We start from the raw sequence: 17,909 nt of genomic DNA on the forward strand, positions 1-17,909 counted from the left end.
GAAAACAGGCCATTTTGGCCCACCAGATCTGCAAAGCCCAATTCATGTAATCTTTCAGCATTTACCCCATAATCTTCCATACCAAGGTGTTTGTCTGGACATTACATGAATGCCATCAGCCACTCTGCTTCCACCATTCTCTCAGGTAGTGTGTTCCAGTTACTTGCTGCTAAGCTTCCCCTTGGATTCCTTCTATATTTCTTACTCCTTACTTAAATCTGGCTTTATCTCCTCTGATATGGGGAGTCCTCTGATATAGTAGAATTCCCTTCCTGTACTCATAATTTTATATACCTCAGTTATGGCCCCTCTTAACCACCAATGCTCTAGATGTTACAGACTCAGCCTTTCCAGTCTCTCATAATTGATGGACTTCCGTTCATGCAACATCCTGGTGAATCTCTGAACCTTCTCCGGTGTAATTGCATGTTTTGAAGAAGTTACTCATCAGTCCTTCAGGTTGATGGAGTCAAAGGTTAAAGTAGGCCATGTAGAATGGCTGGTGCTGCTGCTCTGTTTTTCTTGGAGTTGACTCTTCATGAGGACCATGCCCGATTATATACACTTGGCATGTTTCATTCCACAGAATTAAATCCAGCAATGTATCATTGGCATGGACCTACATTGATCATCAAGGTTTTTGCTATGCATCTTAGGAGTTTCTGCTCCAATTTATTATTCATTTGGAAAGTTTAATATTAAATTGAAGTTTCTCTCTTTGCTTTATTCACTATAGTCAGGGGCTGTCTACAGAAACTATCTATCGAGTCTGGTTGGATGTAGCAGGATTGCCAAAGGTAAATTTTTGTACCTACTTGCATTAGCAGTTTTTAAAAATAAAAACAGAAATTGTTGGAAATACTCAGTGGATCAGACAGCACCTGAACATTGAACAATACAGCATACAAATGTGCCCTTTTGCCCACAATGTTGTGCTAAAGTAAACTAATAATTAAAGATAGAGCTAAGTTAATTCCTTCTGTCTATACAATGTCTTTATTCTCGATTGTTTGCACAGTCATATATCTATCTAAGTGCTCTTGAATGCCTCTGCTGGATTTGCCTTCACTGCTGTCCCTGGCAGTACATCTCATGCACCCACCACTCTCTGTAAAAAAAAAACTTGCTCTGCACATCCCTTTTGAACTTTCCCCCTCTCACCCTCAATGTACGCACATAGATGTATATATAATTTCGATCCTGGGAAACAGACCCATTTTCCTCTTTCTGCAGAAAGTTTCATGATCAGAATATTTCCACTATTTTCTGTATATATTGCAGGTCTCTAGTATCTGCAGTTTCTTTATGCTTTTCAATGAGCAGTATCTAAATTGCTTGTGTTTGGATTCATGTAGCCTATACTTACACCTACTCTGTTTTGCATGTGTGGGAGTTTTTCAGAGACTGAATGCCTGTCACTTGATTGAAAAATTACTTGAAAAAGGTTTAATGTAAAATTAAAATTCTATTAAATACAAATTGAAATTCAGCACACTAACTCTTTTAGGATTTAATAACACCTTTATAAGAAAGATTTATACCTCAGAAAAATTAGTAAGTAACAATAGAAAAGCAAAAGAGCAGTGTTACATCAATGCTACTGGCAGAGTAGATTAGTAGTCAGTGTACCACTATTACAGTGCCAGCAACCCAGTTTCAATTTTGCTGCTGTCTGTATGGAGTTTTTAACGTGCTCCCTATGACCACATGGGTTTTCTCTCGGAGCTCCCATTTCTGCACACACTTCAAAGACATATGGATTAGGATTAGTAAACCATGAGCCTGCTGTGTTGGAGGCATGGCCATGCTTGCGAACTGCCCCCAGCACATTCTCGTGTTGGTCGTTGTTGCAAAATGATGCATATCACTGTTGTGTTTCAATGTTTCAAAGTCCATGTGACAAATAAATCTAATTTTTAACTTTATGTTATGTTCGACTGGAAAAAAGAATATTGAAGCACTGAAGGAAGTGACATTGTAATATTCTTTTCTGTACCAGGGCTGAATGGTCGTAGTCAATCAGAAAGGTTAAGGAGGCAGGTGCTCTTTTCTTTGGAAGAAAAAATTTAGAGAGGACTCAATAGGATTGACATAGAGAAATAATTTTTACTTGTTGAAAAATGCAAAACAGGACAGTATTAACAAAAGATAACCACCAAAATCTTACATAAAAACTTAAGAGAAATCTTCTAACTTAAGAAGAATATAGAACTTGCTTCCACAAGTTGAAGTAGAAAGCACCAACAAATTTAATGGTAAGTGTGATGCACTCATGATGGAGAAAGGAATAACTGGAATACAGGGTAGATAGGAAATGTTAATCAGTGTGGATGCAGACCCTTTCAGACCATAAATACTGGCTTGAACTTAGTACCCAATTGGACCGCTCCTACTCTCTAAACTACTGCACTTTACTAACACTAACACCAGATTATAGAAAGTTAAATTTGTTTTAGCCTCAAAAATTAATGTACGTTTTAATGTGTTTGAACAGAATCTGAAACCAGTAAGGATTAAGTGTTGAGGTAATTTCAGTCATGTGGTTGGTTCCTTTCATTTACTATAAAAGTTAGTGAATATTGAGTACTCTTACAATTCAGAATGATACCTGAGCAGTGTTTCAATAACCAATCTGATCTTTTAACTATTCTTGGTACTAAGATGATTTCATCCTTTTTCAAGATCTGTGACCACACCCTTCGCCACTTGGGGCTTTTTCAAACTCTGTGACCACACCCTTGGCCACTCTTGGGGCTTATTGCCTGCCCACCTAGTCCTGGGTCCGACATTTGTCTGTTTGCTCTAGTGGACCTTGTGAGATGAACTGATCAATTCCCTCATTTGGAGCAGCGAACAGTGGTGAATCAATTGTAAATTTTAAAAAATCCTCATTCCAATATTGTGCACAGTTCTCTGAATATGATCCCACCAAGACCTTAAATTATAAATTACTGATGTCTGGGCAATGGATAATACCAATAGACACTCCCTCCTCTACTTTATAGTAGCACCATGTATAACTTGCAAGATGCATTAAATTAATTCACCAAGGCTACCGACAATCCTGTTATCTCTGGCAGCTTAAAGACAGGAACGATGAAGGTATGAGAGCATCATTCTTCCAAAACATATATTGTGTTTCAGAGTATGCCACATACCCTAATGTCATGATCCCATCTGGCAACCCCCAATCTTGCTATCATCTCCTTGATTGGGCCTTAATCCCCTTGTCTGATTCCCAATTTTTCCCAGCTCCATTAATTACAGCACTCCTGCTTTCCATCAGTGAATGCAGGATAAGAACCCTGGAGTCACAGCAATGGGCTGCCAGTTCATTGTTCAACTCTAGTGTGAGTAAACCTTGTTTCCTGATTCCTTAGGACTGTCAGTTCTAAGTTCCGCATCATTTCCTGGATACTCTACGTAAACCTTGTCTCTGTGTAAAGACTGTCCCGGATACCTGTTCCATGTTTGCGATGGTGCTAACGCCTCACGACTCTGTCTCCGGGCCTGTATCCTGCACTTGGGTTCGTCCCCAGTCAAGTCCTTGAAACAAAACGAACTGGCCAAGAATGAACCCAGTGAACATGGACCCCGTGCAACAGGCCCTCATCAACCAGGGCTCCCTACTGGGCTTACATGATCAACAGCTCGGAGAAATCATGAAAAACCTTCGTGTCCTGTCCGAGGATGTAAAGAAGGTCAGTGAGCAGGTTGACTGGGTATCTGCTCCCCTTACTCCGTTTCTTCCACAAACCTAGTCTGACCAAACCACACAGCCTGGAATGGCTCCGCTCCTTGGGTCAGCAACACAATCACCTCGAGGGCTGTACGTACCTGAACGGAACCCTACGCTGGGGACCTAGGGAAATGCCAGGCTTGCTTACTACAATGCTGTCTGGTTTTTGTGCAACAGCCACGTATGTACAGCTCAGACAGATCAAAAACTGCGTACATCATGGGGCTGTTACGAGGGGATGCCTTAGCATGGGCCACCATGATCTGGGACAACAGGCCAGAGGTCTGTTCCTCCTTCTCCACCTTCGTCTCCGAAATGAGGAAGGTTTTTGAAAAGCGCATTCACAGTAAGGACGCCACTAGGTGCCAACTGACTCTCTGTCAAGGCTCGCAAAGCGTAGTAAAGAGCTCCGAACATTAGCAGCTGACTCTGGATGGAATGATGAGGCACTACGGGAAGTGTTTCAACAGGGTCTCTCTGACAAGATAAAAGATGAATTAGCGGCAAGGGATGACACGGACAGCCTGGACTCTGGTCTCTCTAGCCACTAGGCTAGATAATCGACTTCAAGAGCGTCTGAGAGAAAAGACCAGTTAACCCGCTCCTCGGGTCATTCCATGGCCCACCTTACCATCTTCAACCAGCCCTAACCTCTCTCTCCCTTCTGTTCCTCGCAGAGCTCCTGCTCCTACTGTTCTGGTGAGTCAGACAACACTCCCTTCAGCTCCCCAAATCTGGATGCAGATCCCGGCTACCGTGACCTATCAACAACAGTCCCTGTCCCTATCCGCCTTGGTGGATTCTGGTGCCGAGTGAAATCTGCTGGACGAGGACATAATCCCGGGCCAGCCAGAATAGTAACCGTTAGGTACCCCACTGGAGACCCGGGTGCTGGACAGAAAACTTCTGGCTCAGGTCACCCACTGTACGCCACCCCCGACCTTGATTCTGTCTGGAAACCATTGAGAGAAGGTACGATTTAATCGCATCCATTCTCCTCAAGCCCCAGTAGTTCTAGGATACCCCTGGTTGAACCACAACAGCCCCCCACATCGACTGGTCTACTGGGAGGATAGCCAGCTGGAACCCATTTTGTTACACCACCTGTCTGCAGTCGGCTCCATCCCTTAGGGAGGCTACCGTGACCTTGCCTGACTTGGAACCCCTCGACTTATCCAGAGTTTCCACAGAATACAATGACCTGGGACAGGTATTGAGCAAATAATGGGCTCTTTCCTTGCCTCTGCACCAACCGTATGACTGTGCTATCGACCTTCTCCCCGGGGCCTCGTTACCCACCAGTCACCTCTATAACTTGGCCCGACCTGAGAAAGAGGCCATGGAGAAATACATTAGTGAGTCCCTCGCAGTGGGCATTATTCCACCCTCATCCTCCCTGGTGCATGCCGGTTTCTTCTTTGTAGAGAAGAAGGACGGGTCGCTCACCCCTGTATTGATTACTGAGGCCTCAACAACATAACCGTTAAAAATAAATACCCACTGCCCCTCATTAACTTGGCATTTGAACCACTTCATGGAGCCACCATCTTCTGGAAGTTGGACCTTCGTAGCGCCTACAATCTAGTCAGGATAAGGGAGGGTGACGAGTGGAAGACGGTCTTTAACAAACCTTTGGGCCACTTTGAATACTTGGTCATGCCGTTTGGCCTCACCAATGCCCCCGCCATTTTTCAAGCCCTAATCAATGATGTGCTGAGGGACTTTATTAACCGCTTTGTGTTCGTTTACCTAGATGACATCTTGATATTCTCCAGCAGCCTCCAGAAACACATTCAGCATGTCCGTCAAGTCCTACAGAGACTATGGGAGAACAAGTTATTTGTGAAGGCGGAGAAGTGAGATTTCCACGTCCCTTCAGTCAGCTTCCTGGGCTACATCATCAAGAGCGGGCAAGTGAGGGCAGACCCCCGAGAAGATCCGGGTGGTGGAAGAATTGCCCAGATCCACAACCTGCAAGCAACTTTAGCGGTTTTTGGGGGTTTGCAAACATTTATCGCTGATTTATCAGGGATTACAGTCAGCTGGCAGCGCCCCTTACCCGACTTGCCTCCTCCCACCAGTTCATTGTAGAGATTGACACCGCTGAGTCTGGGGTGGGAGCAGTTCTGTCCCAATGATTAAGTATGGATGAGAAGCTTCATCCCTGTGCCTTCTTTTCTTGCCGGCTGTCCCCCACCGAATGGAATTACGACGTGGGGAACCGGGAGCTACTGGCGGTCAAGCTAGTGTTGGAGGAATGGAGGCACTGGCTGGAAGGGGCGGAAAAACGGTTTATTGTTTGGACTGATCATAAGAACCTGGGATATATCCAGACTGCCAAATGTTTGAATTCCCGCCAAGCCCGTTGAGCATTATTCCTTGGCCGGTTCAGGTGTTCTCTCACCTACCGGCCGGGGTCCAAGAACGGGAAACCTGATGCATTCTCCCACCAATACAATTCCAAGGAGGACACTTCCAGCCCAGAGACCATCCTCCCACCATCCTGTGTGGTGGCAGCCCTCACTTGGGAGATTGAGTCCATAGTAAAAGAGGCCCAACGGGATGACCCTGACCCCAGCAATGGTCCCGCCCATCGCCTTTTTGTCCCCGATTCCGTCAGGTCTCAGGTTCTCCAGTGGGGGCACACATCTCGGTTCGCCTGCCACCCTGGGAGTGATCGGACACTGTCTCTCCTGAAAAGACACTTTTGGTGGCCGCCTCTGGAGGTGGATACCTGTTCCTATGTCTCTGCATGTTCCGACTGTGCCTGTGGAAAAGCCCCCCACCGGCCACCTGCTGGATTACTTCGTCCCCTACCTGTCCCTGGTCATCCTTGATCGCACATCGCCTTAGGTTTCGTCACTGGCTTACCCCCTTCACACGGAAATACCACCGTACTCACCATGGTAGACTGGTTCTCCAAGACAGTGCACTTTGTAGCCGTCCCTAAACTCCCTTTGGCACAAGAGACTGCAGACCTTCCCATCCGCCACGTCGTCCGCCTCCACAGAATTCCTGTGGATATCATCTCTGATCGGGGTCCACAATTCGTTTCGCAGGTATGGAGGTCCTTCTGCCAAGCCCTGGGTGCCTATGTTAGCCTGTCATCTGGCTTCCATCCTCAGAAGAATGGGCAAACAGAACGGGTCAACCAGGATTTGGAGGCGGCGCTACATTGCAAAACAATCAACAACCTGTCTACCTGGGGTGACCACCTCACATGGGTACAGTATGCCCACAACTCTCTGGTTAGTACTGCCACCAGACGATCTCCCTTTGAATGCTGTCTTGGGTACTGACCCCCGCTGTTTCCTCTTCAAGAAGAGATTGAAATACCGTCTGTTCAGGCCCATATCGATCGGTGCCGCAAGGTTTGGGAGGACACACACGGCACTGCTCTGGTCAGCCGATTGCAACCGGAGGATTGTTGATTGCCATCAGACTCCTGCACCTGAGTATCGACCTGGGCAGAAAGTGTGGCTCTCGTCCAAGGACATACCTCTCAAAAACACGCCTAAGAAACTTGCCCCTCGCTTCCTGGGACTTTTCAAAGTCGAAGGCAAAATCAACCCCACAGTAGTCCGACTTAAGCTACCTAAGGCTATGCATATCCACCCTACTTTTCATGTTTCCCAATTAAAACCAGTTTCCGTCAGTCCCTTGTGTCCTTCGACCGAAACCCCTCCACCCGCCCGAATCATCGACAACCATTTGGCATGCACCATCTGGCGACTACTGGATGTGCACCGTCGGGGCAGAGGCCTCCAATACCTGGTAGACTGGGAAGGATATGGCCCAGAGGAACATTCCGGTGTTCCCCGCTCCTTCATCCTGGACTCTTCCCTCATCCAGGACTTCCATCAGGACCATCCAGACAAGCCTGGAGAATTGCCTGGAGGCTCCCATTGAGCATGAGGGGTGTACTGTCATGCCCCCATCTGGCAATCCCCCATCTTGCTATTATCTCCTTGATTGGGCCTTAATCCCCTTGGCTGGTTCCCAATTGTTCCCAGCTCCATTAATTACAGCACACCTGCTTCCCATCAGTGAATGCAGGATAAAAACCTTGGAGTCACAGCAATGGGCTGCCAGTTCGTTGGTCGACTCTAGTGTGAGTAAACCTTGTTTTCTGCTTCCTCAGGACTGTCAGTTCTAAGCTCTGCATTGTTTCCTGGATACTCTACGTAAACCTTGTCTCTGTGTAAAGACTCTCCTGATACCTGTTCCACGTTTGCAACGGTGCTAATGCCTCACGACTCTGGCTCCGCATCTGTGTCCTGCACGTCCCCAGCCACGTCCTTGCAACACCTAATGCAGAACTGTGGAGACAATTTAGAGTCATAGAGCACTATAACAGAGAAATGGGCCCTTTGACCCATCTGATCTATGACAAATTGTTATTCTGCCTAGACCCATCAACCCACACCTGGACCAGAGCCATCCATGCAGGTCTCATCCATGTACTTATCCAAAGTTCTCATAAATTTTGCAGACAAACCCATTTCCACCACTTACTCTGGCAGTTACTTCCACACTCGCACCATTTGCTGAGTGAAGAAATTCCACTTCACTTTCCCCTTAAATGCTTCACCTTTCAAGTTGTCTGTTGTCATTTAACTTTTTACAGTGCCTATAAAAAGTATTCAGCCCTCCCCCCCCGAAGTTTTCATGTTTTATTGTTTTATAGCATTGAACTATAGTGGATTTAATTTGGCTTTTTTGACACTGTTCAACAGAAAAGGCTCTTTCATGTCAAAGTGAAAACAAATTTCTACAAATTGTTCTAATGTTATTACAATTATTAAACACAAAATAATTGATTGCATAATTACTCACCCCCTTAAGTCAGTATTTAGTCAATGCACCTTTGGTAGAAATTACAGCCTAGAGGTCTGTATGGATGGGTCTCTATCAGCTTTGCACAACTGGGCACTGCAATTTTTCCCCATTTTTCTCTACAAAACTGCTCAAGCTCTGTCAGATTGCATGGGGATCGTGTGTGAACAGTCCTTTTCAAGTCCAGCCACAAATTCTCAATTGGACTGAGGTCTGGACTCTGACTTGGTCACTCTAGGACAGGGGTGTCAAACTCATTTTAGGTCACGGGCCGGATTGAGCAAAATGCAGCTTCATGCGGGCCGGATCAGTCGGACGCATGCGCACGCAGCTTTCGTTGCCTCCGTTTTTTCAGCCTGCTCTCATGTGTCTCAGTCTCTGCTATAGCTACAAAGTGTTTCACTTTACAAATTCCGTTTCTTATGAAGAAGACTGCTGAATAAACACTAAAAACCCTGAAAACCTGGTACCTGAATAAACTCAGCATTAGCCATATCATACGCCATAGGCGCTTCGATTACTGGGGCCAGCTTTAATAGTAATTAGATATTATCTCGCGGGCCAAAGATAATTCCACCACGGGCCGGATTTGGCCTGCGGGCCTTGAGTTTGACATATATGCTCTAGGACATTAACTTTGTTTTTTAGCCATTCCTGATTAGCTTTGGTTTTATGCTTGGGGTCATTGTCTCGCTGGAAAACAAATCTTCTCCCAAGTCGCAGTTCTCTTGCACACTGCATCAGGTTTTTCTCCAGGATTTTCCTGTATCTTGTTGCATTCATTTTACTCTTTATCTCCAAAAGCCTTCCAGATCCTGCTGCAGTGAAGCATCCCCACAGCATGCTGCAGCCACCACCATGCCTTCTCATAGGGATGGTGTGTTTTTGATGTTGTGCGGTGTTTGGCTTACACCAAATATAGCTTTTAGTCTGATGGCCAAAAACCTCAATTTTGGTTTTGTAAGACCATAGAACCTTCTTACAGCTGACTTCAGAGTCTCCCACATTCCTTCTGGCAAACTCTAGGTTCTATGGTCTGATGAAATCAAAATTGAGCCTTTTGGCCACCAGACCAAATGCTTTGTTTGGCATAAGCCAAACACCGCACATCATCAAAAACACACCATCTCTACCGTGAATGATGGTGGTAACTGCATCATACTGTGGGGATGCTTCACTGCAGCAGGCCCCGGAAGGCTTTTGTGTTTTTCACTTTGACATGAAAGAGTCTTTTTCTGTTGATCAGTGTCAAAAAAAGTCAAAATAAATTCACAGTGATTCAATGTTGTAAAACATGAAAACTTCCAAGGGGAGTGAATATTTTTTATAGGCATTGTACTCAATGGATCCAGAATGAGGAAATCAATCAGGGATCTACAGGAATTGATATCTACAGTTGCTTGCTGTAAATCTAGATTTGTCACTTACGAGGACAAGATCAGGTTTGCCTGTAAAAGCTGCTACTGTTGAATAAGATACCAATAGAGTTATTTATTGTTACACATAAAGAATGTTCACTTGTATAGGCTACTCCATATTCACACAAAGGAAAATGGTCTAGGTGATATACAAAAAAAAATCTCCTGAGAGAAGTAAAATTGTCAATGTGTCAGCAGTTTCTTTCTTGCTTATTTGATTATGTCATTTGAAATCATTTATTAATATTCATGATAGAACATCAAAGTCTTAGAGTGAATTTACATTTCGAATCCCTCATAAAATTGGGAATAGTTACTTAGAAAGCCAATGGTGCAAAAGGTGAAATGAAAATGGAGTACATTTGAAAAAGAAAGAAACAAAATAGAGTTGGAAATGGGATGAATTTTTGTTTTAATTGCTTTGAACTGGTATCTTGCATGATCTCCAGACATCCTAAATTATGTTACAGACAAAATACTTAACCAAATGCAGTGATCTGCAGTGGAGGAATGCAGCAATTTGCATAAATGAAGGTCCCGCAAACAATTAGCAATCACAGAATCTGTATGTAGCAGTTGAATTGGGATATTAGCAGCCAACACATTGGACCTGATCTCCCATGTAATGTCATGGGGTCATTCATGTCAATGTGAAAGAACGTTGAGGAGTGAATTTAGAATCTCATCTGAAAGTGGGCTCTTCTTGCAGAGGATCGTCCCCATTTTGTACATGAAAAAAACATGTTGGATGTTTTAAAATCTGAAGCATGAGGCTTTAGATCACAACATTGATTTAAAATGAAAAGTGATTCGAATTAAGTCATGACTGACAAGTGTTCCAGATTAGTTTTATTGGTGATAACTTCTTGAAGGTAGACATCTTCCATTGAATATATTTTCAATGTCCATTTATGTTTCAAGCACAGTTTATTTTACTAAGGATTATATAGATAATGTATATTTTAATATGGAGATATTAATGTTATGTAGAGTACAGGCAGACCCCAGGTTATGAACGAGATCCATTCCTTAGTCTGTCTTTAAGTCGGAATTGTACGCAAGTCGGAACAGGTTAGCCTATCCTTCGATGCCTTTTGCCCTGGTGCACTTATTTCCTCTTTCGACAGGTAGGTCCTTTCAGGCATAAGCCAGTCTTGTCTACATAAAATATTTGGACAGGCAAATAACCTCCCTCCTCAATAGTTTTTTTCAACATTTTAGGAAAATCACTCACAGCACTTGGATCGGCACTCGCTGCTTCACCTTGCACTTTAATATCGTGTAAACCTGCCCTCACTTTGAACCAACCCCTACTCGCAACAAGTTCTTCATCACAGTGCTTTACTTACTGCACATGCAGCTTTTAAATCATTGAAAAGGCTTAGTGTCTTTTCCTGCACTAAAGTAAGGCTAATAGGCAAATTACGCTGATTTTGATCATCTAACCAAATTATCGGTAGCCTTTCCATTTCGATAGTTAAATCACTGCATTGCTTAGTAATACATATAGCTTTCATCAGGGCAGGGATGTAGCCTAATGCTTTTCAGTGATGGATGGTGTTACACATCTTTCCAATCGCTTTATTATTTCCACTTTATTTCAATTATGATCGTTTTCCTTTTCCTTGATGCATCACCAGCTCTTGCATCAGATTTACGCTTTGGAGACATGGTTACACACACATAGTAAACTCCCTATAAATATAATTGTGCGGAGAGCAAAATAAACACGAGATTGGAATTATCAATCAATAATTTAAACTCGTTTACCGCGTCTGTCAACGGAACAGAAACACTGCGGATTCAGAAGCAGCTGCGGGCAGCGGGTCCTTTGCTGTCCTGGGTCCTAAAGTCCATCCACACTTAGACAGGTTGAATGGGACAAGTGGGGTTGTGCTGACTGGAAAAGGGGGGTCAGGGTGAATCTTGCTAAGAACAATTTAAGCCAAATACAAAGTTACACACTCAGCACTGTGTTAATGGCAGCGAGATCCAATTTTAAATGACGGAAGGCATTCTCCTTCCTTGAGCCAATGAATTTTTAATATAATAGGCTTTATGGCAGTCCGTTCATAAGTACGAGTTGTCTGTAAATCGGACGTTCATAACCCGGAGACTGCCTGTATGTTATATTAATAGGTAGAGGGTGTATATTAATAATAGTAATCCTGGTTCACCAACCTTTCAGTTTAAAATTCTTATCCTCATAACCTCAACTCTCTCTTTCCCCATAGCTTTCATACCTATGACTGTTATTTAAATGAGTGTTCCTGGAAATCTGGTTTCTCATGTATTTCCAAAGTTGCTCTTAAGCATTGGAATTCTTTCCTCAAGTGTACTTGTTTTTCATTTGATTAATTTCTGGACAAAGGTCTTAATGGCTCTTTCTTTGACACATTGTCATTTTTTGTTTGCATTTGGTCATGTAATTTTGAAGTGTTAAAGGTGCCACATAAATGCAAATCATTATTTCACTATTAATTTTTCTGGTGGGAGTCTGTTTGTGGCCCTTGAGGTAAATGACAATTCTGCTATAATAAATTAAGACCATAAGACATAGAAACAGTCTTGAGCTATTTGGCTCATTGAGTCTGCTCCGCCATTCCATCATCGTTGATTGATCATCCCTCTCGACCCCATTCTCCTGCCTTCTCCCCATAATCTTTGATGCTCCAACTAATCAGGAATCTATGAGCCTCTCCTTTAAATATACCCAATGACTTGGTCTCCACAGCCATCTGTAGCAATGAACTCCATCTTTGGCTAAAGAATATCCTCCTCTTCTCTGTCCTAAATGGACCACCCCTTTCTGAAGCTGTGTGCACTGGTCCTAGACTCCCCTACTAAAGGAAACATCCTCTCCACATCCGCTCTATCTAACCCTTCCAATACTTGATAGGTAATAATGAGATAGGCCTCATTCCCCTAATTCCAGTGAGTACAGGCCCAGAGCCATCAAATGCTCCATATACGTTAACCCTTTCATTCCTGGAATATTTCTTGTGAACATCTACAGGACCCTCTCCAATGTCAGCACATCTTTACTTGGATAAAGGGCCCAAAACTACTCACAATACTCCAAGTGCAGTATCACCAATGCCTTTTAAAGCCTCAGCATTACATCCTTCCTTTTATATTCAGATCCTCTCAAAATGAGTGGTAACATTGCATTTGCCTTCCTTACCACTGAACCCTTAGGGAATCCTGCACAGGGACTCCCAAATCCCTCTAAACCTCGGACTTTTTAATTTTCTCCCCATTTAGAAAATAGTCTGTGTCTTTATTCCTTCTACCAAAGTGCATGAGTATACACTTCCCTATAGTATATTCCACTTGTCACTTCTTTGCAAATTCCCCTAATCTGTTGAAGTCCTTCTGCAGACTCCCAGATTCCTAAATACTACGTGCCCCTCCACCTATCTTCATATCATCTACAAACATGGCCACAAGCTATCAGTTCCATCATTGACAGATAACATGACAAGTAGCAAACCCAACAACCCTTTCAGAACACCAGTAATCACCAGCAGGCAACCAGAAAAGGCCCTCTTAATTTCCACTCTTTGCTTCTGGCCAGTCTACCAATCTTCTATCCATGCTGGTATCTTTTCTGTAATACTATGGGCTCTTATCTTGCTAAGCAGCCTCATGTGTGACACCTTGTCAAAGGCCTTCTGAAAATTCAAGTAAACAACATCCACTGACTCTCCTTTGTTTATCCTGCTTTTTATTTCCTCAGAGAATTTGATGCTCCAATTAATCAGGAATCTGTCAGCCTCTGCTTTAAATATACCCAATGACTTGGTCTCCACAGCCATCTGTGGCAATGAATTCCATGGATTCACCATCTTTGGCCAAAGAATTTCCTTCTCTTCTCCGTCAGGCAAGATTTCTCCTTAAGGAAATCACGTTGACTTTGGCCTATTTTATCATATGCTTCCAAGTGCCATGGAACATGATCCTTAATAATGGACACCAATATCTTGCCAACCACTGAAGTCAGGCTAACTGGCCTATAATTTCCTTTCTTCTGCCTCCTCCCTTTTTAAAGAGTAGAGTGACATTTATAATTTTCCAATCCTTCAGAACCATTCCTGAATTTATTAATTCTTGAAAGATCACCATTAATTCCTCCATAATCTTTTCAGCTACCTTTTTCAAAACCCTAAAGTATAGTCCTTCCATTTCTGCTTCAGACCTTTCCAGTTCCCAAGCACCTTCTCCTTAGTAATAGCAACTACACTCACTCCTGGCCCCCTGACACTCTCAAATTTCCAGCATACTGCTAGTGTCTTTTATATACAAACTGATGGAAAATACTTATTAAGTTCACCCACCATTTCTTTGTCTCCCATTACCCCCTCTCCAACATCACCTCTCTTTTACAGCTTATCAAAGTTCAAAGTAAATTTTCTATCAAATTTAATATATGTTAGCATTTACAGCCTTGAGATTCGTTTTCTTGGAGGCAATCACAGTAAATACAAGAAACACAAAAGAATCAATGAAAGGCAGTACCCAACAGGATGAAAAAAGGACCAGTGTGCAAGAGACAGCATACTGTGCAAGTACAAAACAAAAGAAAAAGTAAATAATAATAACAAATAATAAATAAATAAGCAATAAATATCGAAAACATGGAATGAAGTGTCCTTGAGTTAGTCCACAGGCTGCGGGAACAGTTCAGCGAGTGAAATTATGCCCTGTGGTTCAAGGGCAGTAATAACTGTTCCTGAACCTGCTGTGAGACTCCTGAGGCCCCTTGACCTTCTTCCTGATGCAAGAGGAGAGCATGGCCTGGATGGTGGGTGTCCTTGATGATGGGTAGTGCTTTCCTGCGACAGCCTTCGGTGTAGATGTGCTCAGCAGTGGGAAGGGCTTTACCAGTGATGGACTGAGCATATCCACTACTTTTTGTAAGCTTTTCCATTCAAGGGCAATGGTTTTCAATGCCAGGCTGTGATGCATCCAGTCAACGTACTCTCAATTAAAGCTTGTCATAGTTAGATGACATGCTGAATCTTCTCAAACGTCTTAAGAAAGTAGAGATGCTGCTATGCATCTCTAATGAGATGTAATGACACTTATGTGTTAGACCTAGGACAGATCCTCTGAAATGGTAACACTGAGGAATTTAAAGTTGTTGATCCTTTCCATCTATGATCCCCCAGTAAGGACTAGTTGATGGACCTCTGGTTTTCTCTTCCTGAAGTCAATAATCATCTCCTTGGTCTTGCTGACATTGAGTGAGAGATTGTTGTGGCACCGCTCAGCCAGACTTTCAGTCTCCCTGCCATATGCTGATTCATCACCACCTTTGATTCGTCCATCGACAGTGACGTTGTCAGTACACGTAAATGTGGAATTGGAGCTGTGCTTAGCCTCATAGTCATAAGTAGAAAGCCAGTAGAGCAGGGGGCTAAGCACGCAACTTTGTGGTGCATCTGTGTTGGTGATGATTATGGAGGGGTTGTTGTTGCCAATCCAAACTGACTGAGGTCTGCAAGGGAGGAAATTGAGGAATCAATTGCATAAGGAGGCATTGAAGCCTCGGTCTTGAAGCTTATTGATTAGTTCTGAGGGAATGACGCCATTGAATGCTGAGCTGTATTCAGTGAAGAGCATCCCAAGTATGCATTTTTTCTGTCAGATTTTCCAGAGTTGAGCGAAGAGCCAATGAAATGGCATCTGCTGTTGACCTCTTGTGATGTTAGGCAGATTGTAATAGATGCAAGTTGCTTCTCAGGCAAGAGTTGATATATTTCATCAGAAACTTCTCAAAGCACTTTATCACAGTGGATGTAAATGCTACTGTATGAAATGGACAACACACAAAATGCTGGAGGAACTCAGCATATCTCACAGCATCTATGGAAATTGATAAACACTTGACATTTCGGGTTGAGAACCTTCATCAGGAGTGGAAAGGAAGGGAAAGATGCCAGAATAGAAAGGGGGGGGGGGAGTTGAAAGAGGACAAGCTAGAAGTTGATAGGTGAAGCAGGTGGGTGGGAAAGGTAGAGGGCTGGAGAAAAACATATCTGGTAGGAGAGAATGACCCATGGAGGAAATGGAAGAAGGAGCAGCACAAGGGGAGGTGAAAGGCAGGTGAAGATAAGAGGTAAGAGTCCAGAGTGGGGAATAGAAGAAGAGGGAAGGGGAGGAGGAGGAAAAATACCGGAAGGATAAATCAATGTTCATGCCATCAGGTTGGAGACTACCTGGATAGAATATTGTTGTTCCTTTTCATGAATTGTGGTGCATTGGGTGGCAATTTTTTGCCTTTTACTTAGCATTTGCCTTTTTTTTTTACAAGCCGAGTTGTTAGCTCGACACGCAACTCAACATGGATGGAAAGCTTGCAAGAAGCCGGATTTGAACCCGGAATCATTTGCCTCAAAATCCGGTGCTGATGGCACTACACCAACGGCTGGCAGAATATGAGGGATTGGAATTAAAATGGTTGGCCAGTTGGAAATTCTGCTTTGGCTGGATGGAGGGGAGATGCTTGACAAAGCATCCCCTAATTTACGACTGATCTTACCAATGTAGAGGAGGCCACTTTGGGAGCAACAGATACAATAGACATCTCAAAAGATTTGCAGGTGAATTGTTGCCTCACCTGGAAGGATTGTTTCATACCCTGAATGGAGGTGAGGGAGGAGGTGAATGAGCAGATGTAGCATTTCTGTCACTTGCACGGATATGTGCCTGGGGGGAGATTAGTAGAGATGGATGAATGGACATGGGAGAGGGGGGAGGGAGGTAAAGATGTGATTGGTTGTGGGATCCTGTTGAAGATGGTGGAAGTTTATATATAGGAAAAAAAGTTAACTTCAATAGTACAATAAAATAGGAAGTATCATTGTCAAACAAAGTTGAGCAAAAAGAAATCATGAACAGTTAAATAAACTACCATAGTTACCATTTCATGAACAGAGATGGAAGCTTCACAGTACTGTTCTTCCAGCTTGTTCCAACAAATTGGAACAAATGCGAATTTCAGTAATGGTGTGCTTGCACTTTGTCTTATTCCGCAAATAGGCAATGTTCAAGATATTTGTTACAGTACACCCTTAATCTTAGGGCATGCAATGAATGTGGTTACCAATCAGCTTTTATTAAGAAATCATAAAAATATGCTATTTCACTTTCATATGCAAAATCCATAATGTGCAAAATATCCCAAAACAATCAGGACATCAATGTAAGAAATAGGAGCACGAGTAGGCCAACACATCTCAATCAGTTCATCTGAGATTTCCTTAAATTCTGCTGCAAGTGCTGTAGCAGCTGGAACTACTTTGTATCTTAGCTTCTCTGACATATTGATCTGGAAGGATTGCGTTTCTTTTCCAGATGACTTGTGAAATTTGTAATTTGCATTAAAACAGAGCAGGTGATTTTATCAAAGGCTAAGTGTGTTGCATAGACAGATACGTCAAAATAATTTTATTCATTTAGATCACGCCAAGCAGGGAACCGATCTATTCTGATGGTATTATATATACAGCAGTAGAATGTGGATTGTAATCAAATTGAAGGCTCTCGTGCAAGATACTCCAGGATATTCCTGGCTTAATAATAAGCAGAGGAGATTTGTTATGTCATAAAATAGCCTTGTTATGCTGACAGATCAATGTCAGTATTCCCAAATTGTTTGTGAAGCTGATTGATAAGATAAAATATCTTCACATGAAGGGCAATGAGCATTTGTTTAGAAATTTGGTTTATTCCTCCAGACTTGACATGAACTGAAGGGTTTTCAATCATAAAATTGTATATAGTGGAATATGTTTGGTCATTGGTACTCAAAATCCAATTAACTAAAATTAAATTTCAAGACAAGGTATATCTTTTATATCTCTGGGAAGCAGTATTTCTGACCATATCTCCTGGGGAAAGTATAGCATTGT

General features: G+C 43.0%; 1 protein-coding gene across 6 annotated transcripts in view; it reads left to right on the forward strand.

Moving 5' to 3' along the window:
* aopep (aminopeptidase O (putative)) overlaps positions 1-17,909 on the forward strand; it is a 218,363-nt gene that overhangs the window by 103,847 nt on the left and 96,607 nt on the right. For all 6 annotated transcript variants that reach the window (XM_073071267.1, XM_073071275.1, XM_073071285.1 and 3 more), the window contains exon 11: positions 737-797. In XM_073071267.1, coding sequence (XP_072927368.1) covers positions 737-797 — 61 coding nt within the window. The remainder of the gene's footprint in view (positions 1-736; positions 798-17,909) is intronic.

Source organism: Hemitrygon akajei, chromosome 2 (genome assembly GCF_048418815.1).
Source record: "Hemitrygon akajei chromosome 2, sHemAka1.3, whole genome shotgun sequence".
Classification (NCBI taxonomy): Eukaryota; Metazoa; Chordata; class Chondrichthyes; order Myliobatiformes; family Dasyatidae; genus Hemitrygon; species Hemitrygon akajei.